We start from the raw sequence: 18,103 nt of genomic DNA, 5'->3' as shown, positions 1-18,103 counted from the left end.
CCACTGAGGTCCCTGTCCTCCACAGGCTTTATTCCCAAATCTCCAGGGGTTTCCCTACCAGCCAGGGCTGGATCTGGGGGGGGAGAAGGGGTACCTGCCCCTGGTGCTGTCAGGAGGGGGCGCCAAATTGGCCACCCCACCCACACTTTTCTCCTCCCAGGGTCTATGTGCACATACCAGGGAGGAGAAAGCGAGGGCATCCCGGTGGGGTTTGAGCGGTCCTCAGAGCCAAGAACAGCACAAATGCTGCAGTGCCATTCATGAAAGGCTTTGGCTATTCATTAGCATAGCTTGAGAAGAGTCTTGACCTCACCTTCTCCAAAGCAATAGAAAAGAACAAGAATTCAGTAGCACCTTAAAAACTAACAAAATTTGTAGAAAAGAGTGAGAGTCCAGTAGCACCTGAAAGACTAACAAAAATTGTGGCAGGGCATGAAATTTCGCTAAGGAAGGATGACCCCAGCGCACAATAATTCATGCAGTAGCTCACAACTTTTATTTATTTATTTATTTATTTGGGATTTATATCCCGCCCTTCCCACAAGTGGCTTTAATGCCAGTAGCTCACAAAGTAGAATTTTTGCTCGCAAGACTGCAACTTAGAGGGAACATTAAAGGTAAAGGCAGTCCCCTGTGCAAGCACCAGTCGTTTCCGACTCTGGGGTGATGTTGCTTTCACGACGTTTTCATGGCAGACTTTTTACGGGGTGGTTTGCCATTGCCTTCCCCAGTCATCTACACTTTCCCCCCCAGCAAGCTGGGTACTCATTTTACCGACCTCGGAAGGATGGAAGACTGAGTCAACCTTGAGCTGGCTACCTGAACCCAGCTTCTACTGGGATCAAACTCAGGTCGTGAGCAGAGTACTGCAGTACTGCAGCTTTACCACTCTGCCCCTAACTTAATGCAGTAAAGCACCTGCAGTCAGGCAGGCTGTACGTAAAATAAAAATGCAGGGCAGACACTGTGTCTACATACTGCACTCTGAGGGACTCATTGCCTCAAAATTCTTCAGGCTTTTTTCCCTGTCATGACTCCCCCAAGATATGTTTTTCACTTCTTCAGAAGATTCAGTCCTACCACCTATTCTTGCAGTCAGCTGGAACCAACATGGGAAGACAATTGGTTGGATGCACCTTTCTATTGTCAAGCTTTCCAGCTTTCTTTTGTCAATCCAGCAGGATTTCTCTAGGAGTGTCCAGCCTGGCCACTGAGTGGTAAATTTAGTTCTTTTCAAACTAGGGATCCCAGTCCTCAGGTGGAATATGAAAACTGCTGTGGTTTCCTGTTGTGTTTAACTTCCTTTTTAGTCCCCAGGTGGAGGCAGAGGATCCCCCAATTTCGAGGTCGCCTGCCCCACCCTCAAGAGCTACCACAAGGGGCCACCCCTCTCCTTCCCATCCTGTAAAAAGGCCCTCTCACTGATCGGTGAAAGCAGGTAGCCCACCAACCAGATGGAGGAACCTTTTAATCTTAGGGGGAGGGAGGCAGCAGCCAGCTGCATGCCTGAACTCTCTTCTGGAGTTCAGGCTTGCAGGGTGCTGGTCCCCAGCATGATGACATCACTTCTGTGTGATGTCATCACATTGGGGACATCCCCTCCCCTTCCAGGAACACCTCCCAAAGTCCCCTGCAGGGGAGGAGGCATGTCCCCTGGCAACTCTATTTCAAACTAGACCTGGCAACTCTTTCAAACTAGATTTGCCAACTTCCAGGTGATCACTGAAGGTTTTTTGGGAACACCAGTGATCTCCATGCAACAGAGTTCAGTTCACCTGGAGAAAATGGTCACTTTGGAAGGTGGACTCTATGACATTGAAGTCCCTCCCCTCCACAAACCTGCCTACCTCAGGTTCCAACCCCAAAATCTTGAAGTATGTATTTTCCAACGCAGAGCTGGAAATCATGTTTCAAACCTTGCTGGCTGAGACGCAAAACAAGCAAAAATGAAAGAGAAACCACAAACTTCTAATTTCCTCAAAGAGATTTTCCAGAGAGGGCTGGTTTAAATAGTATCTGACCTTTCAGATTACACATTTCCTTAAGAAGCTGCTGAGAAAGAAGTATGATTCCTGCCTGCCTTTCTCGATCAGGTCAGTGTTCTTTTGCCTGGGGAAAATCTGAACAAATTCACTGTGATGAAGATCTGACTTTAATATAATGCTGCTAATATAGTACTAAAGTATTTGTAATGCATTTGAGACCAAGTATTTGGTTTTGCAAAAAAAATATTGATATAAAGAATATGAGACCTACAGAGAAAAGTGGTAAATACTCTGACCTGGTAACTATTGACAAATGCGTGTATTTGATCTAGCTTTAATTGTGTATAAAAATTATAGCCGCGAGCATAGCTGCACAGTCCTCTCTATCTCAGAAGAGGCTCTCTGTCAGTTCTAGGATTCTTACAAGCCTCACCTTGAGCATCTGAACCCACATCAGCTGTACAAGGTGTGGGGTTCTTGTGAATGTCTAGAATAAAGGCAGTCCTAAAGTTGGAGCATTGTGAATGGCTTCACCCATAGCAGTAATTGTTGACAGTACAAACATGGGGTGGGGGGTGGGGAAGGGTTGTTAATCTTGTTTATAACAAGGGACACAGGAAAGGAAAATTGATTTTTAAAAAAGAGGAACAGATCAAATATTGGTGGACCAGAGGATGTGAACTTAACACTTAAAAAAAAAAAACAAACCCTATGGCATTTTTAAATGGATGTCTTATTTGTTCAGTATTTGGTTGTGTCTTTTATCAGAGAGGCTATTCAGAGAGTATCCAACAACAATTATGTAAATACTATTAGAAATCTAAGGACCTAAAGTACTAGCAGGGGTGGGAGAAACCAGGTTATGCCAGGGCAGTGGAATGAATCTATATTGGCTTGAATTTTAACATTTGGTCATTTTACTTAATCATCTCCAAACTGATAACGCTGAAGAAATCCCATTCTGATGATGTCTGCATGCAAATATGTGATTTCCTTGGTGTCTGTCATTTGTGAACAGAAGCCTCAGATCTCCCGTTCTAAATTACACTAACTCAATGTCTGGTAAATGCTTGAAGGGAATTTCCTTGTTCCAGGATGTGACACTGCATATATTCTCCCCCTTCAAAGTAATGACTCACTTTGACAATTCAAACTTGCCTTCATACAAAGCAGAGAGCACAGAGTGATTAGCTACCTTGAGTCCTTCTCTTATCTGGAGAAGACTCTTTATTCTCTCCTGAGGGGTAGCGTCTGTGGTACTGCAAGTCAGAGGTGCTTCTAGTAGTGGATTCCTCTTTTACGGAAGGTAAAACATGCTGACAGAAGCCATTTCCAAACAGGTCATTTGCCTTAGTTATCTGCTGTTGAGAGTTGGCCTTTTTCCTGCTTCCCCACGACATCATAGTGCATTAGTGCACCTCCTCGGGTTTCCCTGGCTTTTCTCCAATATTTTCCAAACCTGCTTTGCTGTGAAGTGTTGTGAAAGATTGCATCAAAAGATGGATTGGCTGCTGTTTGGGTGCTAAAATTTGGAGCTTCCTGTTTCTACCAATATAGCAGCCATTTCCCTTGCTCCTGTATCTCCTTCCCCTCCACCAGACCATTTTTTGTTTTGGGGGGATGCAATTGACAGAGGAGATGTGATGGAGGAAAACATGCTTCACTTCTTTATCACATGCTATTTCCTCACTCTGAATTGTCCTTAGTTATTCTTTCCTTCCTTGGAATCAAAATGCATGTACGAAGGGGACTTTAAAAATGGGAATAAGCCATTTGAAGGAGTTTTTTGGAGCATGGAAGTGGTGTGTGGGAAAGCATCCCTCCCTGGTGCTTCAAATTTCTTCCTCTCAAAGCAGCTTTTCATTTAGAAAACAGCACTGAGGCTCAGTTACCTACATGGAAGTGCAATATATAGGTTGATGTTGAGTGCTGACAAACCTGGTTTATCTAATGATGGAGGTGTAATGAAAAAAAAAAAGATATCTGTAATCCTTTAAATCAAAAGCTGTAGTTCAATATTACCATGTCTGTTCTAATCAAAGAGGTCTTTGTGAAGACACTAACTTTAGTTTTAGCGTAATTAGCCATGTGGGTTGAGAGAGGAAGGTTGTTAGATGTTGATAGGCAATAGAAGATCTGCATTACATATATTTTATTATTATTTCTTTTTCTTAACAGTCTGTTACAGTTGCCTTGCTAAATTACCAATTTGCTTTAGTATGTGTACCTGTATTTGTATTGATAGTCTTTTCTTCTTTTCTGTTAATAATTATTTTAATTTGTATTCATTCACTTATAATCTGTAAGGCTGCCTTTTTGATGACTCTCCCATGCTGTACTACAAACAAACTAACTTGAGGCCTTTTAAAAAGTCAGTGTTAAGACTAATAATAGGTTTCAGGTTCTGCAAGAGAATACTGATAGTATTGAGGATTCCCTGTTTGTAGAAGAGGAGGGCAATTTGGCAGGAGACCATAATCCTTTGGACTCTGGCCCACATTAATGTTATGCCCTCCTCAGATGGATTTTATGAACCAGCTGAACTTTTTCAGGTAGCTAATGGGTACACCTCTGTTTTAATATATTAGCATCACGGACATATTTGATTGCTCAGAGATTGTAGAAAATTTATGAGAAATAGATACCCTAACCACTTTAACCAAACAAGCAATATCAGAATTCAGCAACTTCTACTAACATGGAGAAAGACATGAGAGATCTTTCCAAGCCAGGTATACTGCCCTGGAATAATGTAAAGTAAAAGACCATTTTAGAACCATACAGAGTTGTTTTGAAGATCTGTACTTTTAAAGGACGAATTATTAATTGGGAAAACCAGCCTCTGATCAGAGAGCACTTAGCTGCATTAGTATGTCAAAGTTTCGAAAATATTGACTCCAAATATTATGAAAGACTGACAGGCTCTATTCATGCTCATAGACCAATGCTTCTCTTTACTTCACCCAGTATTCTGCCTCGGATTATGATTAACGTTGCATGGTTGCCTTCACATGGCAGTTTCCCCAGATATATTTTTTTAAAAGTTCCAACTATTACCCCTCTGTTCTCTACTAAATATACTCAGCTACATAAGCCTAAGGATCTCCCCCCACTCCTAGGATGAAATGGGAAAGAGAATCTATTGATTCTCTGACAACCATAAGCAGCTTTTGCTTAAGGCAAGGGAAAATACTGGTTTGGCCTTTAAGAAACATTCATGATTTCCTCTGTCCATGAAAGAAAAAGACCTAGCTGCAGTTGATGATAGCCTTCTAAAATCAAGATTTCATGGATAAGGATCATCTACCTGTTTATCTTACTCTGATGCTAAGGGCCACCTTTCCTTAAGTGAACAAGAACAACTGTTGTAGCAGGATAATAAAATCTGTCATTTTTATTGGTCCCCTCAAATAGGATGGAATATTAGTAGCATATTGTATTTGATGGAAGTTGGATTTATTAAAAATGATCTCTCTAGAGTTAATTCAGCTAAGTTTTTGCTAGGTGGTTATAGCAGGTCCGGCAATAAAGGCTTTGTTTTCTTTCTGGTTCTTTGTAAAACTTGTTTTCTTTGGTTTTCTTTTTTGCTAGTATGCCAGGAAAGAGACAGTCTGACCAAGCCTCTCTTGTGGGTTGTTCCTCTCCTGCCCTCTAACGAATGTGCATATTGAATGTGTTTTTCCCTGGACAGGCAACATTGTCAACCTGCACTGCTCATATCTGCTCCCCTGGAAGGTTAAGCAATTGGTCTTCTCTTCAACTGCAAAGCCCTGGATTTTGAGAATGAGTGAAGCAAGCATGTATTTGAATTTGTGCCTGCCTCCTCTCAGTCTGTGCTGGGGGGGTTGGGGAAAAACTCTTCCATATCTTAAATCTTAAAATTCACAAGTAGAAAGAAACAACAGGGAAGTTATCCAATTGGACTGGCACTGTATAAAATCCACATTAGGAGTTATGCTATAAAAAAGGACCAGTGTTGAAGGACAGCTGTCGTTCCTGAGGCTCCTTGTGCATGTCAGGAAGCAGACTGCAGAGAGAGAACTTTCTGAAGCCTTCTTTGGGAAAGTTATATCAGTGTCTCAGTGTGTTGCCAGATGTGGCTGTCTGCTTTGGTACCAGCTTGTCAGGTAGGTTTAGCTTGAATTTTCTGGTTTAGGATTGATTGTTAGGTTTTCCACATTGGTCCTGGGTTCACTTTGACTTCTGCAGCTTGACACTGGTTCTGTTGAGCTTGCAAGTGTCCCTTGCTTCAGTTGGTTTGGCTTGGATACTCTGGTTTGACATTGTTCTGTTGACCTACCAGGTTTTTCTGGTTTGATTTTGGTTTTGTTGGGCTTGTTGATTCTCTTTGCCTTGGGAGGCTTTTGGCCAGTAGTTGCTTGCTGTTGTGCGTTTGGCTATTGGCTTTTACCTGGAGAAAGCATAGAATTTTTTCCATAGGACAAGCACGATGGCTGAGGTCACCTTACTCAACAGCATGTAGAATTGGAACCCTTGGTCCAATTCTCTTGAAATGTGAGGGCAGGGTACTTAGTGGACATACAGTAGTTGGTCCCCTGTAATTTTGGGGTCATTGGATTGAAAAACAGCCCCCCTAAAAAAATCCCACAGAGGGAATAATGAAACCTCAATTATTCCAGAATATCAGGGGAAAAATTGACCAAAATCCCAAAATGGGTATTGTAGGATGTGTATACCCCTGAATAACAGTATTTATGTCCTTCCCAAAATCTGAATGTAAAAAACTAGGGTTTTTTTTTTCAAATGCAAATCTCTTAAAAAGACTGACAATTGGTCTGATTCGGTATGGCCAATGCAGTGTAGTGGTTAAGAGTGTTGGACTAGTAGCTACGGTACCCAGGTTTGAATTCCTACTCTGCCATGGAAACCAGTCACACTGTCTCATCCTATCCTACCTTACAGGGCTGTGAAGATAAAATGGCGAAAAGGAGAATGATGTAAGCTGCTTTGAGTTCTCTTTAGAGGAGAAAGATGGGGTATAAATGAATTAAATAAGTGTCGGCCAGTCTCATTCATACTATCAATTGCATCCATTGTGCACACACATGTCTTTTGTGCATATACTCACACATCAACTTTTAATGCATTCTATAATGCAGCGCACTTTCCCCCTTTATCTGTGCCGATGCTTTTGGAAGAATGGGTCTTCTTCAGAGTCAAGCAGGTGAAACTGAACTAGGAAATAATGGGACAGGAGTTGGGGTCTTCAGCTGAATCAATATAATCTTATGCTAACTACCAAGGATGGAAGCTGCTCAGTCCCACATTTCCTGTAGTGTAAGGCCAGCTAATTGCTAAGGCAGACTAAGAGTCCTGCCTTGGATGCTATAATTTACTGGTGGAAAATGTTGTAAAAATAGGCCACTTTTCTTCCTTAGTATTTGTGAGACTTCTGGTGGCAGTATGGGGATACCTCTGAATTAGTGCCCAATATCTGCATTGCCCTGATTAGTGCCCAATATCTGCATTGCCCAAGATGGCATCATTGTAGAACAACTGTTCTTGAAGACCATCACACAGTGCATGTGGCTGGTATCATCTTGGAGGCTTCTTTGAATATATGAAGATGGGTGAAAGGCAGTTGTCTGGTTTTAGCTTTATTTCCATCATGTGAAATTGTTGTAACTTTACAGAATGATGTTACACTGAATGTTTTTGGCACTTAATGCATATTATACATTCTGTTCCCTTAAGAATGCAGTACTTAAGGAGGAAACAGCCATTTCTTAAGTACTTAAGAACTTAAAGCAGTACTTAAGGAGGAAACAGCCATTTGCTTTCTGGCAATCCAGTTATTAGGATGAAGCCTTTCATATGCAACAACATTTCAAAACACTTTGTTATGTGTTGACCTTCTGACATACTTGAGAATATTTATGAAGTTAACATTGTCTTTTAGATATGTCAAGGAAAATGTTCAAGCTCCTGCCAGTTATGTTACTTGATATCCAGCTTCATTTGATGACAGGTGAGAGCACTTTCTTGGATAGTTTTTCATCAGAAAGTCTCCAGAGAACGGTTCATTTCACTTGGATTTAGCCCAAGAGCTTCAAAACAACCTTAATGGGCTTGGATTGCTAATCCAAATTCCTAATTTCCAATGTCAGGGAGAAAAAAACAGAAAGGTTGCAGGAAATCTAAATAAAGAATTCAAACTTTTCAGGTGAGCAAAGAAGTAGACAACAGGTCCCTCACTGTGGGGGGAGGGATATAGAACAGCACATAGATGCTGTTGCTTAAGTTCCATTCATTTAAATGCTGTGTACACAAGAAAAAAAAATTCACACAAGAAACAAAATGGATCCATGAGAATATGACCCAGTTTTTCTTCGAGCAGAACCCCATACCCAGGAAAGTGACCTCAGAAACCTGAAGTGGAAAAACTATCCCCTCCCACCATAGCCTCTCTGTCTATCCATAGGAGTGCTAGGTTGGGTTTTAAGACTGGCAAAGGGACAGGCTAATAGTCCTGGTGCCAATAATGACTCGAGCATTCACTTCCCGGGAAGATTCTAGCTCCTGCCACAGAGTGTTGCTGAAGGGGGAAGGGGATGCAGTGCCTTTACTGGAAAGTATCGGGAGAGGGTGACAGAGGTATAGGGTTGCCAAGTCCAATTAACTAAATATCTGGGGGTGGAGCCAGGAGACACTGGGGTGCAGCAAGGTTGTGACAAGCATAACTGAACTCCAAAGGGAGTTCTGGTCATCACATTTAAAGGAACTGCAATAATGAAGGATAGGGGCACCTTCTTTTGGGGCTCATAGAATTGGACTCCCTGGTCCAATCCCTTTGAAACTTGGAGGGTGATTTGAGGAGAGGCATTGGATGTTATGCTGCAAATTTTGTGCCTCTATCTCAAAAAACAGCCCCCCCGAGCCCCAAATGGAACAATTCTCCATTATACCATGGGAATTGGTCTCCATATGGAATAATGGAAGGCCCAGCAGACATGCCCCCCCTGCTTTCTGATGACCCAAACCACAGGACCCCCTGCCCCCATTTGCTGATTGGCAGTCCTACAGAGATCCCAAGTCTGCAGCACCATGTAGGTGCACAGCTGTTGAATGAATAGAACCTTACCCAACACCAGCAAATGATGATGTCAGCTATACCTATCCCATACCTTGTGTGCCTGCACTGTGCTGTACCTGCTGAGCAGCACTTCTTTCACTGCCTCCTGGCACTCTCTGATAAGGGCACCATATCTCCTTCTTTCTTTGGTGTTGCCCAGTGGCAGGAGCCAGCACAAAATGTCAGGTGCTGGGGAGAATGGTGGGCATGAGGGGACATAGCAGCAGATGTGGACAAGGAGATATGAAAACCTATACTTTCCCATCTACACAGTGACTGATCATGGTTTGAGTACAATCTTTTCAAAAGTATTGTACCAAGGTATGCTTCGAGAAAATCACTCTGACAGAGGGGAAACTTGGAATTAATTGCATGTTGATGTCCTGTGGAAACAAAAAAACCCACAAAAACCATTCTAGGCTTTTTTTTTGGAGGGGAGAAGGCATGGAGCTAAGGGTCAGTGTGGAAGAAAATAGCTACCAGTGGAGAATCCAAAGCCTGTGTTGAATATCCAGTTGCCTGGGTAGCTAGTAAATCCAAGAGGGGGAAATAGTACCATATACTGGGTGCCAGACACAAGCATGCTTTGGGGAAGGATTCTGTCCTTGCTGGGCTTGGAAGCAGCAGAATTTAAATTAATCCAGACTGTCTCAGACCTGGATTACTTTAGGTCCATAAATCACAGAAGATGGACAAAACAGGGCAGAAAGTGTCAGATTCTTTGGGCAAATCCATATATAATAATACTTACCAGGGTAGTTTCAGGTGATGTTTTCAGTATGTCTAAGCTTAGAGCAATGAGGCCCAGGACAAACTGATATAATTACTGAAAGTTTCTGATTGTGGTCTGATCACTTCTCAGTGTTTGTATTCTGGGCAAAGCACTGGGTCTTATTTCCCCAAGCTTTCCCCTGGGATTTCTTGTTCTTTATCAGCTGGCATGATTTATTTAGGACTTGTTCCTTTATTCCCTTCTATCTCTCCCTTTTCATCCTCTACAGGTCAGAGCTTTCTTGCTCCATCCTGGCACAAGTCTAATCCAGGGGAGAAACAGGCATCAACACAAGAACAGGGAGTTTCAAAGTAACATCTGTTGACGCACACTAGGGCTTTGGGAAGCAACCTTTTCATAATTGCTGACACCTGAACATCCTTTTAATACTCTCCCAGTCAGGAATAATTCTAATTTTTTTAAAACCCTTCTTTACGGTCCGCTTTTACATAGTAAAAACTTCTGTAGAGTTGTTTACTTTCCTAACACAAACAGCTTAAAGGATGGATATTGAGCATATTCAGTCACAAGACAGACAGAAAGAGGCTGTCTCAACTATTCCATTATATTTCTTGAAGTGTGTTTGATCAGCCTTTTTGAATATGCATGAAAATTGGCTTTATAGAAATTCTACATTTGAGACAACAATTATACAAGAATTGTTTTGAAAAATAAGGCAATGGTAAGCAATCTGTCACCCATTGCCAAGGAATCCCTTTAAAGGGCTCATTTGTACATTATAGTGAGTTGCTCTCATAAAGCAACACAATTACCATGTCACTGTTGTCTCACCAGGATATTTGAATGGCTTGATTCCTATCACATCACCTTGAGTTTCCTACATTATTGGAGAAGTATAGGAAACTGCCAAGCTACAGCAATGCTATACTGCTGAGGAATATAGGAAAGGGCACTTTGACAGTAAAAGAACTCCACAGAAGTCTTCCTTTTAAAAAATAAACTTAGAATTGAAATCCACATGGTAACTAAAAATATCTGTCTGTGAAGACCTTCCATTCACTATCATCAATATATATAATTATGAAAATGCCCAAATCTATGGATACTTAAACTAGAATTTGAAGCCATGAATAGACAAAACAGACTCTACAAATCTGAGAAAAGCCCTCAAAATAATAGAAGCAGCACCTGTACTTTTAAGAAACAAATGCCCTCTGTGGCACTTGCTAGGCTACCACAACAATATTGCTAGTTGAAGCCTTGGTTTCTGTTAGCAAAAGGCAAGAGGAAATGACAGGGTCCTTTCCAAGGCTGTTCTGGCCTTTGAGAGAAGTCTCAGTGGGACCAAAACCAGCAGCAGTCACTGTACAACTTGATACTACATGACTTGCGTGATTCACCCAGGTCTGACTGTTCACTTCTGTTCAACAGCATTCATCCCACAACAGAGAATGTGATATACAGTGGTTAGAGTTTTAGCCTAGGATCTGGGAGCTCCAGGTTCAAATCCCCAGTCTGCCAGGGAAGCTCACTTGGTGATTTGGGCCAGCCACACTTTCTTAGCCTAACCAACTTCACACAGTTGTGAGAATAAAATGGAGGAGAGGAGAATGATGTAAGCAGCACACATGATGTAAATATATATCAATATAGCCAAAGACGGCAGGCAGATAAAAAGAGGTAGGTTGGCTGATGGGGTTGGAAGGAGAGAAAGAAGCAGAGAAAGGTATATAATGGGCATTGGAAGCAGGAAGAAAAAAAATAATGTGGGAGAGGGAAAGTGAGATGCTCCTTGCAAGTCCTTGCTGGTTCCCCACTGCAAAATTGAACCTGGGGGCCGCTACTGAGCCATAGTTTCCTTGGGTAGAAGCTGCAAGAGGGAGGGAAGGAGGGAAAGCTGAAGACAGAACAAGATTGGTAGGTTGTCTTGTGTGTGAGAAAGAGAGGAGGCAGGGAAATAGGAGAGGCTACAAGAGGGAAAGGGAAAATAGTGGGGGAAAGGAAAACAAAATGCTCCCTACAAGTCCTTGCAGGTGCCTCTCTTTTATAGTAATATTTTGTTTTGTATATTTGTAATGTTTTGCTTTATGAATAATAACACTGTGCTTTTGTGCCCTAGCTTTATTCACAGTGGAAGTTCTTCAACCTCAGTACTCTGTGGAGTATGGGAGCAATGTGATACTGAGGTGCCGTTTTCCAGTCAATTCCCAATTAAATTTTAAAATGTTAAGCATTTTGTGGGGGAAAAAATCACCAAAACAAGAAGAAAAAGAAATCTACAAGCTCCACAAGGGGCAGGAAGACCTCACACTGCAAGATCCAGACTACAGAGGGCGAGCCACCCTACTGCATGAAGAATTACAAATGGGGTATTCAGCACTCAGTATCAGCAGTGTAAAGATCACAGATGCTGGCTCTTTCCTCTGTGTCATTAACTATGGAGAGGCTGATTACAAGTACATTATTCTGGAAGTAAAAGGTTGGTGGCTGCACACCATGAGGAAAACAATATTGTTTGATATTCTGTCTTCCCTGAACAGTAGGTCATTTGGGCCATCCTTTGAGGTATTAGATTCCTTTAGAAGAAAAAATACTGGAAGTTTAGTCTATCATGTCTGTATTGTGTTCATTTGTAAGGAAAGTAATTATTATAAAACAGCTTTTTAAAAATACAAATGAACAGATTTTATATATTATAGGGGTGAAGAAACAAGCATCCAGGGAGGCAGTGCATCTTCCAGAATAGTGTCAGTTCAAGCATCCCAGAATTCTGCCTGAGCTCTTCAGCTTAAGTTCTAAACTGTTGCTTTTCTGAAGACTTGGCATCTCCTCTGCCAGACCAGGCAAAATGGGTCAACCTAATACTGGTAAGTGGGTGTGGCTCACATTCAGGATACTTGAAATACCCCACTGGATGGCCACTATTTCTTATCAATGCCCATGTCATGGCAAATCTTGGAAGAGGGCCACTTCTCCACTTTGCATAATAGAGTAGCGTAGGTCACAACAGCAGCATGAAATCAGCTTTGCAGTCATAACATCAGACCCATGGGCCCTCAAGAACTTGGACTAACTTCTCATTTATTGTGGGGAACACACACATATGTTTTTCTTTATTTCAGTTCAGTGACTCAGACATTTTGTGGAAAATAAAGTATGATGTGATATGGGAAACCGGTACAATTACCTCACACTTTGAGTCAGGCAAATGGCATAGCTCATACGTCCCACCATTGTTCCCTCCTCTACCATGTAGACAGCTGTGTTGCCAAACTAAGTGAAGATTATTAATAACTATGCCTACTTGCAGCACTGAAGTAATACAAGTTTTATTTGAGCACAGAGGCTGATGTGCTTTAAATTAAAGTCATAGTTGTCTCATGTTGTGTTTAGGTCTCTCCCACACACATTTCAGATCATATATATTATTCTTCAAAAGTATCATATAAGGTATAAAAAGGGAACCATGACAAATCCTCTTAAAATACCGTGGTACTTTTGAAAATTTTGCAATTTAATCTTGAGTATTCTCAAGAATGTGCCCTTTCTTGCCTAGCAACATGTCTTGTTAAAGCTCTATCTCATGCTGTCATATGTTGATGAACGTATAAAGTCACTTTGTACGGAATCAGACTATTGGCTACTCTACTAGCACACTATTCCCCACTCCATCCCCGACTGGCAGAAGCGTTCAAGGGTCTCAAACAAAGAAATGCCTTTCCCATCACCTGGTGTCTGGGATGCTTTTAACCAGAGGGGCCAGGAACTGAACCTGGAAGTTTCTGCATGCAAAACTCTACCATTCAGCTATGATTCCCTCCATCCCCCTGTATAGTATAGTGGGTTCCATGCAATGAAGAGGCAAGGTGGTAGTGATAACTCTTTATTAGATATAGTAGAGCCCTATACTATCCCGTAAGGCTAACTACTGAGTCAACAGGGCCAACTATATATACCAGGGGTGGCCAATGGTAGCTCTCCAGATGTTTTCTGCCTACAACTCCCATCAGCCCCAGCCATTGGCCATGCTGGCTGGGGCTAATGGGAGTTGTAGGCAAAAAAAACATCTGGAGAGCTACTGTTGGCCACCCCTGATATATACATTCTAGGTTTCCACACTAGCATCCTATTGGACCTTTCAAACCAGCAGGGGGTCTGTGATTGGAGCAGGACAGCAGGAATTTGGATCCTACTGCCCGTTGTTCCCAAGTCCCCAAGGACAGTCTTCCAGGATCAAATGAGGCAGGCAAGAACTCCATATATTGAACACAATTCAGATCACATATATAACACCCTGGAATACTTTTAAGCCAAGAGATCCATTGTTGTGGGTAAATATCAAAGCATTCAATAGACCACAAGAGAGTTCCATTATTATAAGGACAGTAAAAATTAGCAGATTTTGAGCAGACTTCAGAGGATGGTGGAAGACAGGAGGGCCTGGCGTGACTTTGTCCATGGGGTCACAAAGAGTCGGACTCGACTGTGCGCCTGAACAACAACAAAAAATTAGCCCCAGCTAAAATGAAACTGCTTTCCAAATAATAGTGCACACAATGTCTAAGTCATTATTGTGCTCTACTTCTTCTGCAGCTCCATACAGAAGAATAAACATCCAGAAAATAAAAGATCCCGAGGAAGAGGGCCTGATTTTAATTTGTCAGTCAGAAGGGTATCCCCTGGCTGAAGTATCCTGGCACGATGGGAGGAATCCTAATGTCAGCATGGCTGCAAACACTACTTTTGAACTGACTGATGAAGGACTGTTCAATGTAACCAGTATCCTGCGAGTCAAACAAAACATTAGTGGAAACTACACCTGTGTATTTTGGAATAAAAAACTGAATGAAAAAACTTCAGCATATGTATCAGCATTTCAGTTAGGTAAAAATTCGGCTGTGATTTCACATAATAATCTGCATTTGGTTATGCAGGGGTTTGACATTTTATATTAAATTAGTGCCAACAGTTGCAAAATCTTTTTGATTAGAGATAGCAGCAGAACAGGGAGGGGAAACAACCATTGTGTGTATCATGAGCAAGGCTGGCTTCCTCATGCCACTTCCAGCTCCCTGAAAAATTCTTTTGTCACTGATAAGCACAGGATACTGCTGTTTTACCTGCTGTGATGTATTAGCAAAGATGGAATTCTGGAACTGGGTTTCCTATATATAGAAATGAAAACCTCAAACATCTTATACTTCCCTGGTTTTCTGAGGTATATGATCTGAAACTCTGAAGGGATCACAAGCAGTAAACATTTACACACTGGTATGTTTTCCATACGAACAACTAGAACAGGGTCCCCGGCAATGTCCCCCCTAAGCTGCAGAGTCTTGTGAGCAAAAATTCTACTTTGTGAGCTACTGGCATTAAAGTTGTGAGCTACTACATAAATTAGTTTGCTCTGGAGCCATTTTTCCTGAGCCGAGACAAAAATGTGTGAGCTGGAGGCTAAAAAATTGTGAGCTAGCTCACACTAACTCAGCTTAGAGGGAACACTGGACCCCAGCTCTTATAAGCATTTTCGGTATTTTGAGGATATATAGTGGATGCTACCATAAAATGGCTATTGAGGCAGGCAGTACCAATCCTCAGAGGTTGTTTGTGTGTAAGTTTGTATGGAGGAGAGGTTCCAAGCTAAGCATCCTTCTGTTTCTAAATGGGTGATCCCTGCAGACCCATAGGTGATGCCTAGCAGGATCTTCTGAAGCACCTCCTTCTCCACTAAGGTAAAGGAAAGCCAGGACTAGCTATTTGCTTTGGGGAAGAGACAAATGGGCACCAGAAAACACATTGGCAGATGTCAGGGTGCCCACTGATGCCATGTTGGGGATCACTGAGCAAGAATCATGCAAAACCACTATACTGCAGACTAGAAATCAGTCTTGATCATTGACACAATGAAGCTGATATTTAGAGTTGCTTCTGCCATGGAGATGGAACAGTAATTGAACAAGGAGCACCAGGAAACAAAGAATGCTGTTTACAAACATTTTTATGACAGCCTTAGAATCAGTTTGTGCCAAGCATTGGTAGGAGGGGGTCTAATATCAATGCACATATAGCTTTGGCTGTACCATTGGCCTTCCTGCAACCTCTTGCACTCCTGCTACCAACAGCTCACTGTCAGCATACAGGACAGCTGCCAGAGCAAGGATTGTAGAAATTGGCTTTTATCCCACATTGATTAAGTCAAGGTGCTTTGGCTTAATTTGGCAATTTATGTGTAAACAATACATTGAATTTTCTTGTTTACAGATTATATGAGTGAATTGACTATCGGGTCCAAAAAAAGGCTCGTTTTATTGATCCCACTTTGTTTGCTGGTGTTATCTTTTCTAGCAGTGTTTGTGTTTAAAGTTATAAGGAGAAAATCATCCACAAATCTGTGCATTCAAGGTAAGAAATGATGTATTTTGTTCTCTCCTGTCCTGCTCTGCCAACCTACCATCATTTCAGTCTTTAAAGCAGCTGTCTGCTCATATCTCTGTTAGGTGGCTTTTGGTTCACATATCGAATGAAAGTTGTTTCACATCTGATTTATACACCAAACATGGTTCCATTGTCCAGGCTGATCTTACTCATACTATATTTTCATCTAGAAGTTGTTTCTTCCTACATCAATTTCCCACCCACTAAATTCTTCAGAAGTCATACTCTAAGTAGTTTATCACTCGTAAAGTTTACCAGGATACAGAGCAAACTTTCTCAGTAATAACCCAAATATTAAGGTGATCCTCAAAAGTCCTTAGAAGGCAATGCAAATCTTTCTTATTCAAGAAGTTCCTTAACGTTCTGCAAAATCCTCATGTGCTATAGTGTCATGTTAAAACACTTAAAAGCTGTGTTATAAAGAAAAAATGTAACTGGCAACTTTCATTGTGCAGCTAAAATGTCAGTTCCAAATAATTGGGAAAGTAGTAATTTATGTAGGAAGAATGGCTTAACAAAATGACATCTGTCACTTTGATGATTTTATGAGGCTTCATTTGGGCCCCTATAAGGTTTTTATACATTTTTGTAATAAACATGTGTACTTTTCTCTATAACTGTTGATTTTTTTTGGCCCCTTATCAGAACTCTATACTTCTTTTGGAGGATATGACTATATGCCTGGTTTACTGAATGTATGCATTTAAAATATTTCATACATTGAGATCCTTGTTCTGTAAATTTGCTTTAGTTCACTTCTTTGAGAAAAGCTAGGAGTCTGTAATTTTTTTTGTCTGTAGCAAGCTACAGAGAATGTTTAATAAGTATAACATAAAATTAGAATAGAAATAGGATCATGTTTAGTGAAGGACTCTAGGATTTTACAGCTGAAAAACTATGCAAATGTGTGGCTAAACATGTGAAAAGCAACAGTAATTCTCATCTTCTTTCACTTTTAGGAAACTGTAGGAATGTTTCCCACCACTCAAGGGCAAAAGAAGCAGATCTCAGTTTGAAAATTACTAGCACTCCTTTAATATGACAAATCAGGATTCTCCATGTGTTATTTCTGAATCTGAAGGGTAATCCAAATCTGCAAGACTTGCACAATGATGCAAACAGCTAGAACTTGGGGACACTTTGGCACCTGCATCATAATCATATTCATCGCATGAGATATGCATTCAATGGGGAATGCCCCTTTTCCTTCCACTATTCCTCTGAGGAGATTTGGATCACACCCATGGAAGAACTCAATTCTGCACTTTCCATATTTCCTTTTCAGAAAAACAAATCAGGAAGTTGCAGCACTTGAGAGGTAAACTGTGCTTCTGTTTTTTGTCAGTATTATTGCTTAGCAGTTTAAAAGGTTACTTGAGTGTGTTTCAAATGTTCTGTACTGTGTACTGTGTATCTGAATTTTTGTGATTATTTATGTATTAAAGAGATTACATTATAGGAGGTGAATTAATATGGTAATCAAAATGGCATCCTTCCTACTTTGTTACTTGCGACAGGGGAAAAATTTGAAGCTCGTTTGTGTCCTGATGTCTTCACTCAGTGACAAACATTAGAAGTGTGTGGCCTTAGGCAAGCTGCTCTCTGTCAACCTCAGTCTACAACATGAGATCATCAGTACAGGCCTATTGAAAGCAGTCCTTGTAAGGATTACTGAGATGATACGTATATGCAGCACTTAGAACACAAAATGGCCTAGTTTTAAGCTGCAGGACCCAGTTATAGGTGGGATGGCAGTACAAAGAATGCGTTTTAGTAACCTCTCAACACCCCAGGTGATTTCCTGTGTAATGCACTGCAACACCCACATCATAGTTAGGGTTGCCAACCTCCAGGTGA

The 18,103-nt window shown here is 41.3% G+C and overlaps 1 protein-coding gene across 1 annotated transcript; it reads left to right on the top strand.

Moving 5' to 3' along the window:
- The first annotated feature begins 1,946 nt into the window (after positions 1-1,946).
- Positions 1,947-17,402, top strand: LOC132570565 (programmed cell death 1 ligand 2-like). The gene is made up of 6 exons (XM_060237371.1): positions 1,947-2,093; positions 7,906-7,974; positions 11,931-12,290; positions 14,405-14,695; positions 16,073-16,213; positions 17,206-17,402. Exons 1-6 carry the CDS (start codon positions 2,066-2,068, stop codon positions 17,286-17,288), a joined length of 972 nt encoding a protein of 323 aa, XP_060093354.1. The 5' UTR covers positions 1,947-2,065; the 3' UTR covers positions 17,289-17,402.
- Positions 17,403-18,103: the final 701 nt, after the last annotated feature.

This window comes from Heteronotia binoei, chromosome 4 (assembly GCF_032191835.1).
Source record: "Heteronotia binoei isolate CCM8104 ecotype False Entrance Well chromosome 4, APGP_CSIRO_Hbin_v1, whole genome shotgun sequence".
Classification (NCBI taxonomy): Eukaryota; Metazoa; Chordata; class Lepidosauria; order Squamata; family Gekkonidae; genus Heteronotia; species Heteronotia binoei.
The sequence above is the reverse complement of the archived record's forward strand: the minus strand, read 5'-3'. Positions and strand labels throughout refer to the sequence as shown.

Excerpts from the sequence above, each read along its gene's own strand:
- LOC132570565 (XM_060237371.1), top strand. The coding sequence starts at position 2,066 with ATGATTCCTGCCTGCCTTTCTCGATCAG. Across the intron at positions 2,094-7,905 it reads TGCCTGCCTTTCTCGATCAG|ATATGTCAAGGAAAATGTTC; the intron begins GTCAGTGTTCTT and ends ATTGTCTTTTAG. Across the intron at positions 12,291-14,404 it reads CATTATTCTGGAAGTAAAAG|CTCCATACAGAAGAATAAAC; the intron begins GTTGGTGGCTGC and ends CTTCTTCTGCAG.